General features: G+C 42.4%; 1 protein-coding gene across 8 annotated transcripts in view; it reads left to right on the top strand.

Moving 5' to 3' along the window:
• The window catches only part of helq.S (helicase, POLQ like S homeolog), a 289,002-nt gene that overhangs the window by 132,284 nt on the left and 135,034 nt on the right, over nucleotides 1–21,684 (top strand). For all 8 annotated transcript variants that reach the window (XM_041579746.1, XM_041579751.1, XM_041579748.1 and 5 more), the window contains one exon: nucleotides 20,782–20,927. In XM_041579746.1, the coding sequence (XP_041435680.1) occupies nucleotides 20,782–20,927 (146 nt within the window). The remainder of the gene's footprint in view (nucleotides 1–20,781; nucleotides 20,928–21,684) is intronic.

Here is a 21,684-nt window from a genome sequence, read left to right as displayed (position 1 = left end):
AAAGCATCAGGAAGACGGACGCTCTTTTCGTGCTGTATGGCCCCCACAGTCAAGGGAAGACAGCTTCCAAGATGTCCATTGCTAGATGGATTAAAGACTTAATTCTGTACATTTACAAGCTCAAGGGTCTACCCACGCCCTTAAAGGTTGGAGCCCATTCAACGAGGGGCATGAGTGCTTCCTGGGCACTTTATAATCAAGCTTCCATGGATCAAATTTGTAAAGCGGCTACCTGGTCGTCTTTGCACACATTCACAAAGTTCTATAAGTTCAACGTTTATGCTTCTGCGGATGCCAGTTTTGGCAGAAAAGTTCTACAAACAGTTGTTCACAAGTAAGGGTCTTTCGCGCATGTTAGTGCCTTCCGCCTTACCTTGGTTCAGTCTCCTCTTTCTCGTTCTCTTTCCCACCCTTTCTATTGCTTTGGGACTCACCCACTAGTGCCCTGTGCTGCCTAGGGACGACCGAGAAAAGAGTATTTGTTATCATACTTACCGATAAATCTCTTTCTCGGAGTCCCGTATAGGCAGCACAGGGAGTTACCCTCCCTAATTCTTCACTGTTCTATCCTACTTATAAGCTGTGCTAGTCGAAACTAAAGTAGGCGGGGTTAATACAAGGAAGAGGAGGATCCCTCAGAGGGATCAAAAGTTTTGTTCCATCCTGCCTCCTAAAGGGAACGGTGTATTAACCCACTAGTGCCCTGTGCTGCCTATATGGGACTCCGAGAAAGAGATTTATCGGTAAGTATGATAACAAATACTCTTATGTGTCTGCAGATGACACAAAACTATCCAGCCCAATTAATTCCATCCAGAATGCGGCATCCTTGCAACAGGATGTTGACAAACTGGCAATCTGGGCAGTTAAGTGGCAAATGAGATTCAATGTTGATAAATGTAAAGTCATGCACCTGGGATGTAAAAATATCCAAGCCACTATAGCCTTAATGGGACTGCACTAGGCAAATCCATAATGGAAACAGACCTTGGAGTCCTTGTAGATAATAAACTTGACTGTAGCAAACAATGCTAGTCAGCAGAATCAACGGCAAATAAGGTCTTTAGCTGTATTAAAATGGGACATAAGGGGTCGTTCTTCCACTTTTTGGAGCACTGGTAAGGCACAGTCTAGAATATGCCGTGCAGTTTTGGTCTACAGTTCTCAAACAGGACATTATTGAATTAGAGAGGGTCCAGAGAAGGGCAACTAAGCTGGTAAAAGGTATGGAAAATCTTAGTTATTAGGAAAGACTGGCCAAATTGGGGATGTTCACAAGTATATAAAGGGATCATTTAATAATCTCTCTTATGCTTTATTTACCAGTAGGTCTTTCCAGCTGACACAAGGTCACTTATTCCGATTAGAATGAAAGAGGTTCCGCCTAAATATTCGGAATGGGTTTTTTACAGTGAGAGATGTGAAGATGTGGAATTCTCTCCATGAGGCTGATACATTAGCTCCCATCTGATCCCATCTGATACCCCTTTTGTGGCACACCTATAATAAATTGTTCCTGTGTGCAATCTTGTGTATTCTGATCTGTTTTTGACCCTGCCTGACCCTGACCAAATCTGCCTGTCCCGACTTTATCTGCCATTTTGTGTACCGACCTAGCCTGTGACCTCTGCCTTTGATTCTGTACTGCACTTCCTGTATCAACCCGGCCTGTCTTTTACTACGCTTCTATTCTCTGTTCCTGTTTGCACATATGTTCCCTTGCTTGCTCAGAACTCTGTCCCTTGTTCTCCCGCATTAAGACCTTTGGGCATCTGAGTAGCGGAGGGCTCCACCCGAAGCCAAAGGTAGCTGCTACAGGCAGAAGAGCATGTTTAGACCGGAACCTTGGAGTTAGTTCAGGGTTTGGGATTCCATACAATACAGTATGTTGGGCCAGATGGACGCTGCTGGAGCCACTGCATCTCCTGCCACGACTGAGGCAATCCTGGCAAGTTTTCTTCAGTGCCTTGGAGAACAAGAGGCGAAACAGGATCAGCTCATACAATGTCTTCAGGGGCTGTCTGCGAGGCTGGATCAAGTTCAGCAACACTCATTGCCTATGTGTCTACTCCAGTTCAGGCAAGCAGACCGCTACGGGTACTCCCTTTGTAGAGCGAAGATTCCTTTCCCAGAGAAGTTTTCCATGAACTGCAGCAGATTTTTTTGCCCTTCAGAAGGCCTGTAAGATTAATTTTGGCTTTTTACCTCACTCTTTCCCTACGGAAGAATCAAGAGGTAACTTTATCACTCTGCTGCAGGGGGATCCGCAACTTTGGGTGTTTAGTTTGTCTCCCAGAGATCCAGTCTGTCTCTTATTAGATGCCTTCTTCAAGCTAATGGCCAACATATATGATGATCCCAACTACGCCGCTTCTGCTGATGCAGCCTTACGTAATCTTAGGCAAGGCAAACGCGGGTCGAGGATTATTGTACTGAGTTTCGCTGGTGGGCAATAAAGACGGGTTGGAATGACACTGCTTTAAGGAGTCAATTCAGGGTGGGTTTGGCCGCAGCTATCAAGGATAGTCTGGTTAACTTCTGGGGCAGCTGGGAATTTTCTTGATGCAAGTTCTGTACATGGGCTTGGAATAACCACTTAAACCTTTGTCTCACCAATCAAGCTACTTGCCATTGATGGTACCCCCTTGGAGAATGGGTTGGTGTCCTCTCAGTCTGATAAACTTGTCATGTCTGTAGAGAATCATTATGAGGAGATTCTCCTTTATATTATTCACAACCCTCACATTCCTGTGATTCTAGGTTTGCTCTGGTAACAGGTACACATCCTTCAAATCGACTGAGTTTCTGTGAGTTTGCTTTGTTGGGGTTCAGCCTGTGAGGCTTCATGTATAAAAGTTCCCCCGTACATTGGTCGCTACCTCCCTGGAATGGCTACCTTTAGGATATTCCTCGTTTTTTCGAAAAAAATTCTCTGCCTAATCTCTGCCTATGCACAGACCCTTTGACTGTGCTATAAATTTAGTCTCAGGTTCCTTTCCTCCTAAGGGAAGAACATATCCTCTTTCTATCCCTGAGTCCCAAGCTATTGAGGAATACATCAAGGAAAACTTGAGAGAGGATTTATTAGACCCTCCTCCTCTTGAGCATGGGAAGGTTCTTTTTTTGTAGAATAAAAGGATGGGGGTCTCAGACCATCTATTGATTATAGGGGTCTTAATAAAATCACGGTGAAGAATTGTTATCCCCTTCCCTTGATCTCTGAATTGTTCGATAGAGTTAAGGACGCTACTATCTTTTCAAAACTTGATTTTAGGGGCGCATATAATTAATTCAATCAGGGGGGGATGAGTGGAAGACGGTTTTTAATACCCGGGATGGGCATTATGAGTATTTAGTAATGTCCTTTGGTTTATGCAATGCCACTGCCGTCTTCCAAGAATTTGTTAATGATGTCTTCTGAGACTTCTTGGGTCCAGATTTCGTGGTATACTTAGATGATATTTTAATTTATTCTTCTAGTCTAATGGAGCATCATGTCCATGTTTTACAAAGGCTAAAGCAAAATCAGCTATATGCCAAACTTGAAAAGTGTGTCTTTGAAGTCCTGTCTGTGCATTTTCTTGGGTATATTATTTTCCAAAGGGCCTTAGACATGGAACCAGCTATGGTTCAGGCCATCCTAGATTGGGTCCAATCTCTATCTCTTTGTGCTTTTCAAAGGTTCTTGGGGTTTGCAAATAACTATATGCAGTTCATTAAGAATTTTTCTACTCTAGCCTTTATTTCAGCCCCAGTACTCCAGCATTCTGATTCTACCCTTCCTTTCCTGGTGGAAGTGGATGCTTCAGAGATTGGTGCAGGGGCGCTCTTGTCTCAACGACATCCTGTTCACCCTTGTGCCTTTTTTTCTAAAAAAAAAATATTTCCTGTGGAGATGAACTAAATCCCAGACAGGCTCGGTGGGCCTGTCAATTTCATAATAACATACAAGCTCTACAAGAGTAAAGATGGAACCTGTCCTGTCTCAATCCAGTGGACCGATCGATTAAAAAAGAGAAAATAAATAAACCAAAAGTAACTTTGACGGCATATTATGTAACATTTGTATTGAGCGCTGCATGCTCTAGAGTGGTTTCCGCAAGGTCCCTTTAATATAATAATAGAAGATACTTCTGTGGGCTTACAGTTGAAGGAATTACCTGAAATACAAGTATTAGTTATTCCACATCTGGGAAAGTATAAAGTGTAACATACGGAACACCAACATATATTGCTATCATATAGTGATTACGAAAAGTTCATAGGAGTTCCTGTAGTTGGGAATGAATATCCATACCACGGTTCCAATATCTCCTTAAGTTTCTCATTTTTATCTATAAGTATACTGGTTAGTCTTTCATTAACCATTATCCAATTTAGTTTATCCTTGAAGTGGGAAATCTGAAACCAGGTGTGATTTCCAATGTTTAGCTATTGTAATGTTTGCTGCCAAAAATATAAAGTTTATCAAAATTCTTGTATTAGTATTGACATTAGATATCCTTTTGTTTAACAGAGCATTTAAAGGTTCTTTCCTAAGATTAACTTGTGTTACCGAATATATGATAGTATAGACCCGAGTCCAGAACCTTTGTACATTTGGACAGTCCCACCAGATATGCATAACAGTACCTGCTGAACCACAGTGTCTAAAGCATTCTTGGCTAAGTTGGGGGTTTATCTTATGTAACCGGAAGGGACCATATACCAGTGTGTGAGAACTTTATATGCAGTTTCCAGTAATGAAATATTCCTAGAACAGTGGGCAGTGGTTTCCCATATCTTGTCCCATGTTTCTTTATCTATGTTACTGTTAAGGTCTTTATTCCATTCTGTAACATACTGTAAGACAAGGGGGTTTGGGAATGCATATCAATAAGTAATCGATATAGATATGAAATTAAGCCTCTTGTATACGGGTAATTAATGCAAGCATTTTCAAAATAGATGGCGGTTAAAGGTGTTTTGTCCTTGTTAAAGGTGTGTATGAAGTGGCTTATCTGTTGATATTGAAATATCTCAGACAGAGGGAAATTATGAATAAAATTATGAGCTGTGTATTTGTTTTTATCCCAAATGTTTAGGGAGTGGGTTAAAAAGGGGTCTATAATGTCTGGACGTTGTACTGGAGAGCCCCATAACAGTGCCTGTGGGGTAACTGGATGTAGTTGGTGTTTCAACATCGTTACCCATTTAGGTGGCATGGAAGCATGCATATGTATAAGGGGCACTAATTGTGCTGCTATATAATAGTAAGTTAAGTGTGGAACACTTAGGGCCCGCTGGCATTTAGGCCTGTACATGGTTTGTTAGTGATCCTGGGGTGTTTATTGGCCCAAATAAATGTAAATACCTTTCTCTGCATGGCTTGAAGATCATGGTCTGGAATGGCTATTGGTAGTGCCCTAAAATAGTATAGTAGTTTAGGTTGGAGAGACATCTTAAAGGCATTTATCCTCCCAAACCAGGAGAGATCCATCTTTGACCATTGACGTAAAGTTGGGGGTAATTATGTTGATATATCTTAGTGATTTTACATGTATGTTGGCTGCGCACACTACTATTTTTGAATTTTGAAGTTTACTAAGCCTTAAGCTGCTGTGCGTAAGATAAATACAATTGAATACAAAATGAAAATTTAAAGATCTTATTTTCTTCATATAGGAAGGTATTCAGGCCACTTCAAACTGTAATTCATGAAGAGCTGAGCCTTCCTGTAGCAAACGCGCTAAAGTTCCAGACAATTAATAGCGCAACCGGCTCATGTAAATTACAGATGATATCAAGTTGCCTGTCATTCAGCCACAAGTCAAATATACTTTACCACCATATCGGTGTAGTTTCCGTGGCGGTTACATCGTTAGCGGAACCATTCTGGCTGGCACTTCCAGAGCCAATTGTAGAAGCAAAGGATCTCGGATCTCGTTCCTCGTGTATGTTATCCAATATTTGGAATGCACATTTATGATAGCGTTCTTTTCCTCCACATGGAAATAGTATTTAGTATTTACATGAGCCGGTTGCGCTATTAACTTTAGCGCTTTTGCTACAGGAAGGCTCAGCTCTTCGTGACTTACAGTTTGAAGGGGCTGAATACCTTCCTACACTTTGCTGCATTGCACTGTATTAGTAGCAATTAAGTGGATACGAGCTGCATACATTGTTACAGATTTATCTTTGGGCAATAAACAAGCGCTGTACTGTGACTCTGACAAAACATCGCTCAGTAATTTGGACACAAATCAATTGAATAATAAGGAATGCCGAATTGGTGCCAACATGAAATGGACTATAGGTGAATTAATTATGTATTTATGAATGAATTTTGTATAGTATTTATCACTTTTTTGTATGATACAATTAAAAAAACTCAATTAATTAATTCAATTCATGGTATTCCAAGGATTAATTAACTATTTAATTAATTGATTATATGAAGTAATCTACTGAGTGCGGAAAATAAGATCTTTAAATTTTCATTTTGTATAACTTAGTGATTTCCCTGGGAATATCAATTCCCAAATAATGAATAGTTGTGTCCTGCCATTTGAAGTCAAAAAGTAGCTGTAGTAGTTTAACTGTAGGTTGGGGTAATGATATATTAAGGGCTTCTAATTTATTGTGATTTATTGTCAATCCTGATATTTTCCCAAATTTATCTAAGAGATGGATTAGGTTGGGTAATGAAGTGAGGGGTTTGGTTATAGTCATCAAAATGTCGTCAGCATATAACCCTTGTTTATGGATGTGGTGGTCTAGCTGAGTTCCTGAAATATTACTATCTTGTCTGATAAGTTTTGCTTGGGGTTCTATGGCTAGGACAAATAATATGGGAGATAGGGGGCATCCTTGTCTCGTGCCCCTTTCAATGTTGATGGGATCTGCTGTATATGATCCCCATTTAGATATCGCCTTAGGGGAGCGATAAAGCGTTTTCAAAATCGTAATAATGTGGGCACCAATGCCCCATTTTTCTAATTTGAAATATAAGTAGTTCCATGATATGGAGTCAAAGGCTTTATGAATATCGATTGACAATAACATCCCTCGTTGTTTTGTTTTATGTAGTATATCTATCAGCTGTAGGTTTTTTTTAATGTTATCTAGGTGTAAAGCCTGTTTGGTCCAGCTCGTTCAGATCAGGGAGGAATTTTAGCGGTCTGCTAAAATTTTAGTGAGTAGTTTGATATCTATATTCATGTCAGATATTGGCCTGTAGTTTGAACACCCGAGATGATCTTTTCGTGGTTTTGGAATGAATGTCAGTTGGGTCTTCAACGATTCTTCATTACATAACTTACCCAATCTGATTGAATTGAACATTTTAGTTAAATGTGGGTTTAATATGGTAGTAATTTTTTTTGTAGTATAAACCTGTAAAGCCGTCCGGGTCTGGGGATTTAGCAGTTTTTAAAATTTTGATTGCTTTAGATACCTCTTAATTTGTAATAGGTGCATCTATGCTTTCTGTTTGTAATGTTGTTAGTTTAGGGAATTGTAGTTTAGGGGATTGTAGAGAGGATATTATTTTATTAGCTAACATAAATGGGAAGGTATCTGGTTTTGCATAAATACTAGAATAATATGTAGAGAATTCTTGCAAGATTTTTTGGGGGTTGCTAGTTAAGACGCCAGTTTTAATGCGTATTGTGGTGGGTGGAGGTTTATGGTTAGTCGGTTGGTTTCATTTCCTGGCTAACATTGTCTGATCTTGTTGCTATGGGCATAGAATTTTTGTCTAGTACACTGTAATTGTTTTTCTGTGTCATGGGACAAAAGGATATCCAGATCTGTTTGTGTTTGACGTATGGAGGTTTTGAGAGTGAGAGATGGGGAGGATTGGTCTTGTTGGACCAAATTGTGCAATTTTTGTTCTAAGTCTTTAATTTTCTGTTGGGTCTGTTTTTTCTTTGTGGAAGATAATTTAACTATTTCCCCCCTGATGAATTTTATGGGCTTCCCATACAGTTATTGGAAACTGAGCCTAAATTTTCTTTAAAGTACTTCCCTACAGCTTGTTTGGTGTAAACATGGAATTAATTTTTAGCAGGGAGTCATTTAGCCTCCAATTAAACTTGATTGGTCTCTGCCACAGACTTTGTCAGTGTAAGGGTGAGTGGTCTGACCAGGAAGTGGTCAAGATTTGTGCCTAATGTATATTAGGAAGTAGTGTTTGAGGGATGAATATATGATCTATCCTGGAGTATGTACCATGTGGGTTGGAGAAAAAGGTGAAGTCTTTAGTATGTGGGTGAAGTTCCCTCCAGGAATCAAAAGATTAAGGTGATTAAACTTTGATTTTATTAGGGAAGAAATGTGGGGAGATGAAAGGTTAGTTTTAGGATGTGATTTATCCCAATATTGGTCAAGTGGGTTATTTGTATCACCTGCCATGATAATAGGTCCTGAATAGTGGTTTGTTACTTTGGAAAGGAGTTGATCAATAAAGGTTTCTCTGTGGATATTAGGTGTATAGTAGATTACCAAAGTGATGGGACTGTCAAATAATTCTCCAACCAAAATAAGGTATCTACTTTGGTCATCTTTTTGTCGAGTAACCACTGATAGTAAATTTTTCCAGAATGCTATAAGAACTCCCTTAGTTTTATCTGGGTCAGAGCTATGATGGAATATTGGGAAGTGGTGTGAAAGATATTTATGTGCGGAGGAATGAGAAAAATGTGTTTCTTGAATACAGACTATGTCCGTGTGTAGATTTATAAAATGTAAAGGCTTTTGATCTCTTATGGAGCGAATTAAGGCCTTGTGCATTGCTAATTGGGAAGTGGTGTGAAAGATATTTATGGGCGGAGGAATGAGAAAAATGTGTTTCTTGAATACAGACTATGTCCGTGTGTAGATTTATAAAATGTAAAGGCTTTTGATCTCTTATGGAGCGAATTAAGGCCTTGTGCATCGATAGATCGATAGGACAATCGTATGGTCGATGTGGAGGAAGGAATTCTGACAAAATGAGACATTTTGCTAAACCGGTCAACTACCACCCAAATAACCTTGTTACCTTTAGAGGGAGGTAACGCCACAATGAAATCCATGTAGATGTGTGTCCATGGTTTCTTGGGAATAGAAAGTGATTGTAGCAACCCCTGAGGTAAGGATCTAGAAGGTTTAGAGCGTTGATAGACTGGACACAAATCAATATAATTACCAACATCCTGTCTCAATTTCGGCCACCACAGGAATCTCCTTCTAATGTGCCTCCAGGCAAAAATCTTTGAATATCAGAAAATCTTTGTGAGGCAGTCCTCTTTGAGTCTCATGACTCAAGTAGCTGGGCATCCCGGCCGCAATAAGACCTGTTCTCTCCCGCACCCTGTGGTGGCCGAAATTGAGACAGGATGTTGGTAATTATATTGATTTGTGTCCAGTCTATCAACGCTCTAAACCTTCTAGATCCTTACCTCAGGGGTTGCTACAATCACTTTCTATTCCCAAGAAACCATGGACACACATCTACATGGATTTCATTGTGGCGTTACCTCCCTCTAAAGGTAACAAGGTTATTTGGGTGGTAGTTGACCGGTTTAGCAAAATGTCTCATTTTGTTCCCCTTCCCACCCTCCCTTGTGCTAAGGTCTTAGCCAAGCTTTTTCTATCTAATATATACAAGTTTCACAGAGCCCCATTAAATATTGTTTCCGACAGGGGGGTTCAATTTGTGTCAAGGTTTTGGTCCCCTATGGGTACTGAGTCTTTTTCTTCAGCATATCATCCACAAATGGTCAAACTGAAAGAACATATCAGTCTCTTGAACAATATCTTTGTTTCTAGTAATCAGTCTCTCTGGGCAGACTTCCTTCTGTGGGTTGAATTTGCATTTAATAATGCTACTCGTTCGTCCACCGGGGAATCTCAATTTTTCACAGTTTTTGAGTATAATACGAGAGCCTTCTCATTTTCAAGCCAGTCTTCAGATGTACCTGCTATAAATTTCTTGGTAGATCATTTTTGTAAGATTTGGCAAAGGGTTCAAAATGTATTGTCCTCTGCAGTTCAAAAAAGAACCTCTGATAGACACTGGAAGGCTCCATCTGACTATCAGGTTGGTGATAGAGTTTGGTTGCCTTCCAAGAACATAAATTCAAAAGTCCCCTCTGCCTAATTGGGACCCAAATTCATAGGGTCCTATTCATGTGTCAGAGGTCATTAATCCCACTACTGTTAGGCTAGTGCTGCCTCCTGAACTTAAGGTAATAATACTTTTCATGTTTCTTTGTTAAAGCCTGCTAGAGTATTGCGACAGTCTTCTCCTCCTCCATTATCTGTGGAAGGTCAGTCTGAATATGAGGCTCAAAGACTGATGGATTCTCGCCTTTACAGGGGTAAAGTACAGTATCTTGTACATTGGAAAGGCTATGGTCCTGAAGAGAGGTCTTGGGTCCCTGCTTCTGATATTCGGGCTGATTGGCTTGGTCGGCAATTTCATGCCAGATTTCCAAGTAAGCCTAGGGGTCCAGTGGCCCCCTCTAGATGGGGGGTAATGTTATAAATACACCTGTCCCTGGTGGTTTAGTGCGGCGGCGGGGACAAACGCCAATCTCAGGGACGCCTGGCTTTGGCGCTCTAATGCCCGCTGTTCTTTGTGCGCACGCTTCCTGGTTTGACATGTGTTGGCATCATGACGTCATCGCTCTATTGGCGCAAAATTTTAAAATTTAAAGGTCTCTTGGTGTTGAAATTGCCCAACATAAAGGTGTATTTTTATAGTTCCTGGGTGCGATTTTTGTGTATTCTGATCTGTTTTTGCCTGACCCTGACCAACTCTTGTCTGCTGCCTGTCCTGACTCCTGCCTGTATCTCGACCATTCTGTCGACTCCCACTTTATCTGCCATTTCATGTATCAACCTAGCCTGTGACTTTGACTACGATCTCTGCCTTTGATTCTGTACTGCGCTTCCTGTATTTTGTATCAACCTGGGCTGTCCTTTACTACTCTTCTATTCTCCATTCCTGTTTGCATGTACGGTTCCCTTGCTCGCCAAGACCTGGTGGCATCTGAGTAGCGGAGGACTCCACCCTGTCACGAACGCCGCCCGAAGCAGTTCCAGGAACTCCAGGCGGCGCATCCGTTCCTTCCGGCGTCGCTCCCAAAATGGCGGCACCCATGGCCGCCACGTGGGTAGCGGCACCGGCGCAAACATGCCAGCGCATCGAGGCCAGCGTCAGGACGCCAATGACGTCACTATGGCGCCAAATTCAAACTTAAAAGCGCAATCAAGACGCCAGAATGGCGCCCAAGTATAAGATTCATTTCCTGCATTTATCCTGGGTTCCCTGTGAGCTGTTATTACAGAATCTTGTTCCTGATTGTTATCCTGACCTTTGGATCTTGCTTCTTTCTGCCTGAACTCTTGCCTGAACTTTGATTATCCGTTTGATTAACCCCTTGGACACTGCGACCTTGATCCCTCAAGAGGGCTTCCTCCTCGATCCTGACTACCTCCCTGGTGGGAGCTCCTGGCTCCCTGACATTATACTTGGGCCATGGATCCTACTGAGGAAGCTGCGCCTGATGCCGGACGAGCGCTCCGCGGACTGGCATCCCGCATGGAGGATTATGAAGCCCAGCAGTACCGCATAGGGCAGGCACTCGATACCCTTCTCTCTCGTATGCCTCCAGCGCCCCCTGCTTCCCAAGCTGCTGTAAATCCTCCCATGGCAGCCGTCTTGTCTACCGCAGGTTCCTCGTCTGGTGAGCCTCGCATTCCGCCTCCTCCTCGCTTCAGTGGGGACCCACAAGCCTGCAGAGGTTTCGCTACACAGTGCCAGATCCAGTTCGAGTTTCAACCCTCGCACTTCCCCAATGAACGTTCCAAGGTGGGGTATGTGATGTCTCGTTTGGTGGGCAAACCGCTTGAGTGGGCAACATCTCTTTGGGAGAAGAATTCTCCACCGACTTTTGATGCCAAGGCTTTTCCTCAAGCTGAGATTTCCTGGAATGATGTCTATAAGGCCGTATTCTATCAAGGTCTGTCTATTCGAATTAAAGATGATCTTGTCTCCAGGGAGTTCCCTGACCTGCTGGAAGATCTGATTGCACTATCCATTAAAGTGGACGCTCGTCTCAGAGAGCATCAAGTAGAGAAGGAGCGCAGTAAAAGATTTCAACCCTTGTTGGCACCCCGCTTCCAAAGACCTCTCTTGCATACTCCAGCTACTCAAGCTTCTACTCCTCCTCCGGAGGAACCTATGCAAGTTGGAAGAGCTCGTCTCTCCGAGCAAGAAAGGCTCCGTAGACGGGTGGCTGGCCTATGTCTGTATTGTGGCGGACAATCTCATTTTGCGAACTCTTGTCCGGTGAAGCCCAAGCGTTCTGTTCCCCGAGGTATATCTAGGGTAACTCATGTAGGGGGCACTACTCCGAGTTCTCAAGAGAACACTCACAGGTTTCTCCTTCCTTTACAGATTCCATTTTCTCCTTCCTTTACAGATAAGACCATTGTCGGCTCAGCTTTCATTGATTCTGGAGCTGCTGGGAACTTCACGGACGCTCTCTTTGCCAAATATATGGAAGTTCCCTTATTCCCATTGTCTTATTCCATGACGACTGGAGAATTGCCTGTGCAGGTTGGGACTTTGCATAAAGAAAGATTATCGTTCCTAATTATTTCCTGCCCATCCGTTCCAGGTGTTTTGGGTCTTCCTTGGCTGCGCCTGCATAATCCCACCATTGATTGGTCCGCAGGGCAGATTTCCCATTGGAGCCCATTTTGCCAGCAGCACTGTCTTCCTGCTGAACTCCTCCAGAGGGTGAATATCTCTACGTCTGATCTGAAGACTCGACCCTCCTTCTGCAAGGAATTCTCCGATGTATTCTGTAAGAAGTATGCAGAATTCCTTCCTCCACATCGACCATACGATTGTCCTATCGATCTTCTGCCTGGAACCATGCCCCCTAGAGGCCGCACCTATCCTCTTTCTCCAGCTGAGACTTCCGCTATGAAAGACTAAATTCAGGAGAATCTCCAGCAGGGGTTTATCCGCCCTTTTACTTCTCCTGCCGGGCCAGGTTTCTTCTTCGTGGAGAAGAAGGATGGAGGCCTACGTCCTTGCATTGACTACCGGGGTCTTAATAAAATCACAGTTAAAAACCGGTACCCCTTGCCTCTGATTGCTGAACTCTTTGACCAATTAAAAGGGGCTAAAATTTTCACTAAATTGGATCTCCGTGGGGCGTACAACCTCATCCGCATCCATGAAGGGGACGAATGGAAGACGGCATTCAACACTCGAGATGGGCACTATGAATATCTCGTGATGCCCTTTGGCCTTTGTAATGCCCCCGCTGTCTTCCAAGAGCTCGTGAATGACATCTTCTGGGATCTTTTGGGAAAGTCTGTGGTCGTGTACCTTGATGACATCCTGATCTTCCCTAAAGACCTTGTATCTCATCGCTCCCAGGTGAAAGAAGTACTCTCTCGTTTGAGGAAGAACTCTCTCTTTGCCAAGTTGGAGAAATGTGTCTTTGAGGTGTCTAAGATTCCTTTCCTGGGTTACATCATCTCCCCAGAAGGCTTTGAGATGGATCCCGTTAAAGTGTCTGCAATCCAAGAGTGGCCCCTTCCCTTGAGCACCAAGGCAATTCAAAGGTTCATCGGGTTTGCCAACTACTACCGGCAATTCATCAAGGGTTTCTCATCCCGTATTGCACCTATCCTTACTCTCATCCGGAAAGGGGGTAAACCCAGTTCTTGGCCTCCAGTTGCTGTAGAAGCTTTTCAGTCCCTGAAAGATGCGTTTTCTTCTTCCCCAATCCTCCGTCATCAGGATCCAAAGCTACCCTTTTGCATTGAAGTGGATGCATCTGAAGTGGGTGCTGGGGCTATCCTATCCCAAAGACATTCTGCTGATGGGAAGTTGCACCCTTGTGCCTTTTTCTCCAGAAAGTTTTCTCCTGCAGAACAAAATTACGATGTAGGAAATCGAGAACTTCTGGCAGTCAAGCTTGCTCTTGAAGAGTGGCGTCACCTCCTTGAGGGTTCTTCAATTCCGGTCACAATTTATACTGATCATAAGAACTTGGAGTTCATACACTCTCTCAAGAGACTGAATCCTCGTCAGGCCAGGTGGGCTCTATTCGTCTCCCGTTTTAACTTTGTTCTGACCTATCGTCCTGGCTCCAAGAACCGGAAAGCCGATGCGCTTTCCCGAAGTTTCACTCCAGGTGATCGTCTTCCAGAAAGGCTTGAACCAATTATTCCTCCCGCCAAGATTATTGCATCCCTGTTTCCCCAATTTGCTGAACAAATCTTGGCTGGACAGTCTTCTGCTCCTCCGGATACCCCCATTGGGGATGGCTTTTGTTCCCTCTGAGCTACGTCTCCCTATTCTTCAACAAACCCACTGTTCCAAGCAAGCAGGACATCCTGGTCCTGAAAAGACTCTTGAACTCCTTCGACGTTTAGTCTGGTGGCCGACTATTCGAAAAGATGTCAAAGACTTTGTTGCTGCTTGTACCGTTTGTGCCACATCCAAGCCTAGCCATTCTCGCCCCAGTGAGTTATTACAACCATTGCCTATTCCCTCTCGTCCATGGACTCATTCAACAAACCCACTGTTCCAAGCAAGCAGGACATCCTGGTCCTGAAAAGACTCTTGAACTCCTTCGACGTTTAGTCTGGTGGCCGACTATTCGAAAAGATGTCAAAGACTTTGTTGCTGCTTGTACCGTTTGTGCCACATCCAAGCCTAGCCATTCTCGCCCCAGTGGGTTATTAGAACCATTGCCTATTCCCTCTCGTCCATGGACTCATTTAGCAATGGACTTCATTGTTGAACTTCCCCCCTCTAGTGGAAACACTGTGATCTTGGGTTGTGATTGACCGCTTTAGCAAGATGGCCCATTTCATTCCCCTGTGGAAGCTGCCCTCTGCTGTGGAGTTGTCTCAGCTCTTCATTCAGTATATTTTCCGTCTGCATGGTTTTCCTGTGGAAATTGTCTCCGACAGAGGTTCCCAGTTTACAGCTAAGTTTTGGCGTTCCCTGTGCAAAGATCTGGGTATTACTCTCCAGTTCTCCTCTGCTTATCATCCCCAGTCAAATGTAGCAGCTGAACATGTGAACCAAGCTTTGGAACAGTTCTTGAGAAACTACGTGTCGCCTTTGTCAAGATGACTGATCTGACCTCCTCCCGTGGGCGGAATTCACTCATAACAATGCCTGCCACACTTCCACTGGAAGGTCTCCATTTATGTCGGTGTATGGTCAGCATCCTCAAGCCTTCCCACAGGACTTTGTGTTATCTGACGTCCCGGCTGCAGATGACCATGCAGCCCACGTGTCTGCTATCTGGGCTACAACCAAGTCGAACTTGGAGAAGAGCGCTCTGGTTCACAAGACGTTTGCAGATCGAAGACGTAAACCCTCTCCTCCCTACAAGGTTGGTGATAAAGTCTGGTTGTCTTCCAGGAACATTCGGTTGAAGGTGCCATCTCCCAAGTTGGGTCCAAAGTTTGTGGGTTCATTCTCCATCTCAGAGGTTATCAATCCTGTGGCTGTCAGACTTCGGCTTCCCCATGAGATGTGAATCCCCAACGTGTTCCATGTCTCCTCTGTGAAACTCGCTACCTCCAATCGCTTTTCTGTTGTCCAACCTCCCCCTCCTGCTACCTCTGTGGATGGTCAACAAGAATATGAGGTGGAGAAGATCCTTGACTCCAGAATCTCCAGGGGTTCTCTTCAGTACCTCATCAAGTGGAAGGGCTTTGGTTCTGAAGAATGCTCCTGGGAAGGACACTCTGGTGTTCATGCTACTCGTCTGGTGAGGGATTTCCACTCTGTTTCCCCAGAAGCCTAGTCTTAGTGGTCCAGTGGCCCCCGGGGGGGTGGTACAGTCACGAACGCCGCCCGGAGCAGTTCCAGGAGCTCCAGGCGGCGCATCAGTTCCTTCCGGCGTTGCTCCCAAAATGGCGGCGACTGGCGGCGACTGACTCATCAGTAGAGGAGTCACTTTCTGATTCAGGGGGCACAAACTCAGAATCTGAGTCACTAAACTATGCTGGTGGCCATGCATAGTGCCGCAGCCTCTTCAACATGTTTGCCATGTTTGCAACAAAATATATCCCCTAGCCCAAAGAACAATCAGTGACAAACATAAGATCAAATCTCTCAGTGATTTTACAGCCAGAAAATGTTAACAGCCGGATCACACAAAACTTGTAAGTACTGCGACACAAGCAAGGCAGAAACTTGACAAAAAACTAAAGATAAAATAAACAAATCAGACCAAGAAAATATAAAAAATTACAACTATAAGTCCATCCCCCTGAACTTTCAAACTCCCTGAAACAAAAACCCTGTCTCACAATCCAATAGACTTAAAATCAATACCAAGTGAAATCAACAACTAATAGTGACCAAAATATCTGTTCACTAGTGACCCAACAAAAAGAGCAGGTATTGAACAACTAAATGAATTGCAACAACTGAAAATTCAATGAAATGAAGTGACATATCCCTAATCACACAGTAATCAACAAAACACAAACACAGTAATCAACAAAACACAAAACTGATCAGCAACTAAAAATGACAGTACAAGCAAAAACAAGGTGGGACCAGTAATCAACAGCAAAGTAGAAATGGCAATGCAATAAAATTACTGAAAATTAAGAAATTGTAATCCGCAGCTACATAAAACTGGAAAATGCAAAGTACCAGCATGAACCAGCTAGATCAACAAAAAAGCAATACTGAAATGCAATAAAATCACTGAAAATCAATAAAGAACAATAATCAGCAGCAACGCAACATTGGCAACATTGAAAATACAAAGTACCAGTAAAAACAAACTAGAACAATAAATCAACAGCAATGCAACACTGAAAAACAATAAAATCACTGAAAATCAATAAAGAACAGTAATTGGCAGCAAAACAAAAGAGAAAAAAGCAAAATAAATCACTGAAAATGCAATATAAGCCAATAAAATAATAAGCATGAATGTGTCACGCTTGTAAAAGGTTTGCGTGTACAGGTGTAAGTGTGTGTGTCTGTGTAAAGGTAAGTGAAAGTAAGTGGGAAAAAAAAGTGAAAACTGTATTGCTGTAAAGACATTCAGCTACCCATAAATCATGACTAGCTGTCTGAACAGCAGTCCCTTTTGAGATTGCCCTAAAGTCCCTTCTACAGATGGAGCATGAAGGATCAGAAGGAGCTTGCCCCATAATGAGAAACATCACTATACTTCTACGGAGAGCTTTGGAAGAGAGAAGCGTACAGTGAGAAGGGAATCGAAGTAAGGACAAACAGTGAGTGCTTAGAACACTGTTTGAAAATCATGTTAAAATAAAAGAGACTTAATCTTAACCTTTCCTTGTCCTTAAATAAGTGTGTAGGTTATAGGGTAGAACTTTTTGAAAAATAACAAAAGTGGTATAAAGGTGATATCTTTATTGGCTAACTAAGATGATAATCGCAGCAAACTTTCAGAACATTGCAGTTCCTTCTTCAAAGCTGAAGCAGCGCTCGTCTGCAAAAAAACGTAAAAGGTACGTAAGGCGGTTAGAGCACTGACCCGCCAGCACGTGGGTAAAAGGATTAAAACATGTGTAACACAGTTATCTATGCCCAGAAGTGACATTCCCTTCCCTTGCTTTATCCTTACACCACCATATATAGTAATCCATAATTTGTGTGATGAAAACATTTTTTCAAGTCTCTAACGCTTTTTTGGGCTATCCTGCCAATAAGGAGTTAAAGAGTCCAGCTAGTGGAGTGAGCATGGGTTACTTGTGATCTACACAACAGGGCAGGGCCTTCGCCAGATGGAAGCTTCCCCTTTAAGATGTAGTAGAACTGCACAACACAGGCTATTAAGTGCAAAAGTAGATAGAATGGACGCCAGGAGGTTCTTGATGAAATAATAGGAAGGATTTATTATGCCAAGCAAATGTCCCCAGGTTTTACTCACATGACATAGGAGGTAACAGCAGATGGAATCACAGTGGACAGAGTGCCAAAATACAGTCAGATAGTTGTAACTCCTTAAAGTCTCAGCAGGCAGGTGTACATCAATTCATAAAAGACAGATGTTACCAATGTGGGGATCGGGATCAATCAATGTAGAGATCAGGCAGTCATCTGCTAACCTAGGTCCCTATCACTGAGTTACCTGCACTAAAGGCAACAACAAGGGAAGCCTTGTAGGAAGCTACTTCCTTCTACCAATCCTCGTGGAGCGACAACTGCTCTTTCTGCTAAAAACTCTCTGACTCACTCTCCTAGAGAGTCTATTACAATTGACTGTCTAAGCTAGCTATTCCTCGTTCACGGGGTTTGCCTGGTCCCCGAATTAAGCACCAAAGGTGTCAGGTCCCTTTGGGGTAAATGGCTTTACTGGGGCCTTGGTGATCCCAGGCTCAATGGGAATCACCTAGCAACACAGACACCAGGAGCCAAAGAGGAAGAGGCCACTCCTTACACAACACTATATAGCAGTGTTACAGGAAGTGGTATTACACCCTTTGGCCTATAACTGTAGCTGTTATAAAATAACTGTTGCAAGGGCTTAATCCAATAACAAAGGATATGAGAAAAAGTGTAGGGTATAGGGATAACAGATCCTATAGGTCCCTACAACTCTTTATAATATTGTATTGTTTATTCCAGCTTAAGGTATGTTTCTATGTTTTTGTGGAGTCTCATCAGATTTATATTGTATTTAAAGGGATACTGTCATGGGGAAAAAAAATGTTTCAAAATGAATCAGTTAATAGTGCTGTTCCAGCAGAATTCTGCACTGAAATCCATTTCTCAAAAGAGCAAACAGATTTTTTTATATTCAATTTTGAAATCTGACATGGGGCTAGACATAGTGTCAATTTCCCAGCTGCCCGAAGTCATGTGACTTGTGCACTGATAAAGTTCAATCACTCTTTACTGCTGTACTGCAAGTTGGAGTGATATCACCCCCCTCCCTTCCCCCCCCAGCAGCCAAACAAAAGAACAATGGGAAGGTAACCAGATAGCAGCTCCCTAGCACAAGATAACAGCTGCCTGGTAGATCTAAGAACAACACTCTAAAGTAAAAACCAATGTCTCACTCAGACACATTCAGTTACATTGAGAAGGAAAAACAGCAGCCTGCCAGAAAGCATTTCTCTCCTAAAGTGCAAGCACAAGTCACATGACCAGGGGCAGCTGGGAAATTGACAAAATGTCTAGCCCCATGTAAGATTTCAAAATTGAATATAAAAAAATCTTTTTGCTCTTTTGAGAAATGTATTTCAGTAGCACTATTAACTGATTCATTTTGAATTTTTTATTTTTTTTTACCATGACAGTATCCCTTTAACATCTGTTGGTTGGAAGCAACAGTTCTTTAGCCATCGCTGTGACAAAACAAACTTTAGTTGCTCCTAACTGTTTCAACAAATGGTATGTGTATGATAACCTTTGCTCCTTTCCCTATGTTGTTTTTGATGTTGTATAGCCAGACCTGCATTCTTTTGTAAGTGACCCCTACCATGAGGGCAAACAAACCAAAACCATCTGTAACACAATATACATAATTGGCCCCAAGAGCCTATGCAAGAGCTGTGTACTGTCTGGATACTACATTTAGACTAAACTAGGCATGCTCCCCAAATGGCACCCCATTGGCCCAGCAGTATTAGTTGTGATTGGCAGCATTACAACTCATGGCCAGATTGGTCCTTATAATGGCCCATCTGGCCTATCATGTGATTGGCCCTTCTGGAAGCTGCCTTCGTGGTTGGCAGAGGGAATCAAACCTTGTTCTGCATTTCTGACAGGGGCTGTTCCCTTCCTGGCTTACAAAGGTGGCTGTTAAGAATTCCAATGGTTTAGTCTTTTTATACAAATGGAAGATCACAGAAACTGCCCAGCTGTAAACCATCACAGCTGTACTCATATGTTCTAGTGACCAGAAGTGGCAGTGCCCAACCCTGGCATCATTCGCAGGCAGAACTAAAAAGGGCCAGCTGGCTACCATCTAGAATATGAGGAAAACCTGTTATGTGAAGTTGCCATGCTATAATAAGGAGCTCATTCCCTAAAAGGAGTTGTGTTTGTGAGTCCTACCCTATGCCCACGTCCTCTCACGGCTTTGTGCTGTAACAATCGCCATGGCAAATTATAGAGACTGAAGGTATAGTTCATCTTAAAAGGGAACTTTTAGTACATTGTAGACAATATGCAGGTTGCTAGGACTTAATTACGTAAGCAATTAGGTAGCCATTTTGAAAGCAGAATGAAAGATGAATAGAAGAGGTGACCCTGGCCACCAGATAGCATTTTCAGTTCCAGGCCGGAAAGAGACAGCATAGGAGGGCTAAACTATAAGCAATAGAAACAGAAAAGTTGCATAGAACAAATACACCTATAATGTAATAAGGGGGTTATTTATCAAAGTCCGAATTTATCTCAATATTTTCTGCTACAAACTTTTTCATCTGATTTTCATCCCTGAAAATTTCGGGGTATTGCCTGAAACCGAGCACACATCAAAAAATCATTGGGACTTCTCCCATTGACTTATATGCAACCTCAATAGGTCTGAGATGCCGGATTTTCAGATAAAGACTTTTCCATCCTCAGGGTTTAATAGATTCCGAAAAATTTGTGATTTTTTAAAAGTCTAATTTTATATAAAAAGAATCACTAATTTTTTCGTGATTTTTGCATTCGGAGTTTAGTAAATAACCCACTAAAAGTTAAAGTGATATATTGCACCTACTATAGGTTTTTACTTTTTTTCTCGAAATAAAATAATACGTTTTTCTTTTTACTACTTTCAGTACTCAAGCAATATGATGAAGATAGATCCTGATCATGTTATTGCCTTGGCGACAGAGGTGATTCCAGCCAATTCTTGCCTTGTATTCTGTCCCACAAAAAAGAACTGTGAAAATGTTGCAGAAATGATTTGCAAATGCTTAAAAAAGTAAGTTAAACCTTTACTGCCGGTTTACAGGTAAAGCATCTGTCTTTATAGACTCTTAAAGTCTTGTGACTGGTTCAAGCAAGCCTGGAAAACACCATACCTCCCAACATTTTGGAAGTAAAAAGAGGGACAAAAAAATTTTTTCCGCATGTAGCGCAGCAATTTTTTGATCACACCCCTTTCTGTGGCCACACCCCCTAATTATCATGTTTGTTTTACAAAATTTGGCAGGTTATGAAAGTTTGAAAATATTTCTCCTTATCTAAACTGTGTTTTTGTGTCTCAAAATTGTTACAAAGTATCTTATTTGCACCTGTTAGCTGTTCTGGGCTCTCTGCTAAAAGCCAATTAAGTGAGAAACTTTGTTTCTTTTTCTGGCTGTTCAGTGCAGAGAAAAGAGGGACAAATCCAGTACAAATGAGGGACTGCGGGTTGAGCTGTCAAAAGGGACAGTTGGGAGGTATGAAACACACATAAGCTACAGTCTTACTTCATGGGACTTATTTGCATTCATGTGGATGCTCACTTGTCAGCTTGGTTATACATAAAACCATGCTGGCACAAACTCATTGTATTGAGATTTTTAATGAAATCAAGTATGCTATCCCTTAATACCCCTAGAAAGACTTTCCTACCACTGATGTCAGACTAACTGGGCTACAGTTTTGAGGCAGAGAATGTGATCCCTTTTTTAATAGCGGCACCACATTTTTTGCCAGTCTTTTGGCACCATGCCACACCTCAATGTATCCTGAAA

The sequence above is a fragment of the Xenopus laevis genome, chromosome 1S, assembly GCF_017654675.1.
Source record: "Xenopus laevis strain J_2021 chromosome 1S, Xenopus_laevis_v10.1, whole genome shotgun sequence".
Taxonomy (NCBI): domain Eukaryota; kingdom Metazoa; phylum Chordata; class Amphibia; order Anura; family Pipidae; genus Xenopus; species Xenopus laevis.
This window is presented reverse-complemented; position numbering and strand designations above follow the sequence as displayed.